Source organism: Branchiostoma belcheri, unplaced genomic scaffold (assembly GCF_001625305.1).
Source record: "Branchiostoma belcheri isolate BF01 breed outbred unplaced genomic scaffold, Haploidv18h27 scaffold33, whole genome shotgun sequence".
In the NCBI taxonomy this organism is placed as follows: Eukaryota; Metazoa; Chordata; class Leptocardii; order Amphioxiformes; family Branchiostomatidae; genus Branchiostoma; species Branchiostoma belcheri.
In genome coordinates this window covers 205,930-208,841 of record NW_017803943.1, presented here as the reverse complement: position 1 = coordinate 208,841, position 2,912 = coordinate 205,930, and the positions used below count along the sequence as shown (strand labels likewise).

General features: G+C 43.4%; 1 protein-coding gene across 1 annotated transcript in view; it reads right to left on the bottom strand.

Annotated features, from left to right (window-relative positions):
• Positions 1-414: 414 nt before the first annotated feature.
• The window catches only part of LOC109475125 (XK-related protein 4-like), a 6,865-nt gene continuing 4,367 nt past the window's right edge, over positions 415-2,912 (bottom strand). The window contains exon 2 of the mRNA XM_019775661.1: positions 415-1,035. Coding sequence (XP_019631220.1) covers positions 674-1,035 — 362 coding nt within the window. The 3' untranslated portion in view covers positions 415-673. The remainder of the gene's footprint in view (positions 1,036-2,912) is intronic.

The following is a 2,912-nucleotide window of genomic DNA, read 5'->3' as shown; positions in this document are numbered from 1 at the left end:
TCCCCCTCTCCCTCTCTCTCTCTCTCTCACAACATGACTGAACTCAGAACAGACTCGTTCAAAGATAGAAAGACGGTGATGGTTTATTAAAATCACAAAAAACAGAATGCTACTAATACATGTAATTTGATTCAATACATTTGCCACAATGGCTCGATAATGTGTCACTTGAAACTTTTGCAACTGCAACTTTGAATAAGTGACGGTCATACGTTATGCCAAAATTATATTAAACAGTTTTTAAAAATGTTACCTAACACAGCCTATATTAGAAGTAACTCGAAAAAAGTTGAGCTAATATGGAGACATTCATTATTGTGTACAATTCAGAAATCTCTCTTCAAATTTACAACTATGTCAACTATACACTGCAATATTGATTCTGAAAGCTTAAGGCAAACACTCTAGATTCTTTCAAGTTATACTTACATAAATATAAAGTTTGCAATATCAGTTTGTATGTACACAGTGGTGGTTAAAAGTCAAGAGTTCATATGATAAGGTGGGTAGTATAAAGGAGATAGCTAGAACACAATTTAGAGATTAAATTTTTTTTAAGTGCAAAATAACGCTATAATCATGTGTAACATGTTATATGTTTTACTGGGCTTCCTATCAGACAAAAGATTTAAAACTGTTCTCTTAGAGACCAAAAATGTGGACATGGGATATTTTACACATTAGTTTCAAACTCCATATATGTCCTAGGACTTGGAGCTAACAAGTCCTGTTCTTCTGGGTCTGGAGCACGCGAGTCCTGTTCTTCTGGGTCTGGAGCACGCGAGTCCTGTTCTTCTGGGTCTGGAGCACGCGAGTCCTGTTCTTCTGGGTCTGGAGCACGCGAGTCCTGTTCTTCTGGTGACTTATCACAACAGCACGTAAAGGGAGGCCTTATCTTTCCTCTCAACACCATTAGGATAAATCCGAGCCCAGCAGAGACGACAGACCCGACAAGCACACCCACCAGGGCGGGAACATCGTACCAGTCCTGTCCCGCCTTCAGGGTGTACCACACCGTTACCATGGTGATGTTACCTAGCAACGTCAGCGCGGTGCTCAGCCAGAACGTCCGATTGTGGCCCATATAAGAGATGGTCATGCTGAAGGTATCCACGGCCATATGTAGAAGTGCAAATATCATATTTGGGCAGGTTCTACAGTTCCCATCAATACATATAAGAGTAACTGCCATTACCAGCCAGTGCACTACAATGGGCAGGGCGATCCATTGTTTAAAGGCAGAGGCGAACAGCCCTATAGCCAGTACACGCACACTGAGTTCTACCACTTTCCATACGGTGAGGAGGATGAGCCTTGTCACAAATCCACAGCTCCATGTCCTGTCTGATTTATTGATAACATAGTAAAAAAGTGTCACTACAGCCTTGACTGCTGCCAGCAGTGACGCCACCATGGAGATGACCTTCAGGACGCTGACCTGTTCACCTGTGAGGAGGAGGATGTAGAGCTGTAGGCACAGCTGAGGGACGCTCTCCAACATGGCTGCAAACAGGTGCATGCCGGGAAGTTCCCTACTGACATGTACTTCCACATCTTTGCCTTTCACTTAAAACAGATAAAGGATGTTGAGATATGCTGGAAACACACCCAATTGCAGGATAACAAGCAGGACCTTGAAACTTGTAACCAGTGTACTGTCTTTATCATTCGATGATAATGATAATGACCATATATTTATGATTATTGACGGCCCGAGCACAAACCCCAGTGTCAACCCGAACCAGGTAGAATCCCCGCTGTAGTAGTACTGAACCGCCAGCGCAAGGTCAGTGATAGTATCAAACAGATACAGGCCCAGCGGGAACAACACAAGGAATAGGATCTTCCTCGGCAAGGGGTTCCCGACTGACGAGAGACACGTTTGCTCTTGATGGTCTGTATCAGATGTTTCTGCCGTAGTCCCGGTCGCAACGGCGGCGGCCATCGTCCTCTGCTCCTGCCTCGAGCTCAAGTCGTAGGGCTGACACATCTTGACTACTGCAGCTCAGTGTGGGCCAGCACATCTGCGAAGAACATAAAGCGGCTATAAGTGATACAGAACAGAGCAGCCAGGCTTGCCCTGGGATACACAAGCAAGGACAGGTTGCTAGAGAAGCTGGGATGGCTACCAGTGAAGGACAGAGTTCACCAGAAAGGACTGAGAACTTTCCGTAGGATAATGAAAGAAAAACAACCCATATCATTGTATAAGAACATCACTATGCAGTCACATGGTTACCATACTAGAACATCAGACTCACAGACCATCCGCCTTCCTAACCTCGAACAAATGCACAGAAAAGAAGATTTTTGTATAGAATGTCCAGTGCCTGGAATGAAATGAAGTGGTGATGATGTACATGTATATAGCTTTATTTTAATCTGTTTTAATATGTTGTAATTGCCATGTATTTATGTTTTGTAAATATGTCATGTGTGTCTTGAAGGATCACAGGAAGAATAGCTACATTTGTTGTAAGCTAAATGTGGATCCCAATAAAGTCAAGTCAAGTCAAGTGCTCCCTACTGTAGTAATTAGATAGTAATGGAGCTGATAAGTCATGCCCGTAGCCAGCATTTTGAATGGGGGGGTTCGTCCCACTGCTTGAGGGGACCTCGAGCGCCGAAGGCGCGAGGTTCCTAGGGGGGTCCGTGGGCATGCTCCCCCGGAAAATTTTGAAAAATAAACCTTTTAAAATGGCATTTCGTGCATTTTTGAGAGGATTTCCAAGAAAAAATCAGAGATAGATTTTTATTCAATGACAAAGGGAGCAGTTTTTCTACGATTCCAGTCCATCTTTTCAAGAAAAATCTTGGACCTTTACATAAAATGTGGACCAAAAAGTGGACCTTTACATAAAATGTGGACCAAAAAGTGGACCTTTACATAAAATGTGGACCAAAAAGTGGAC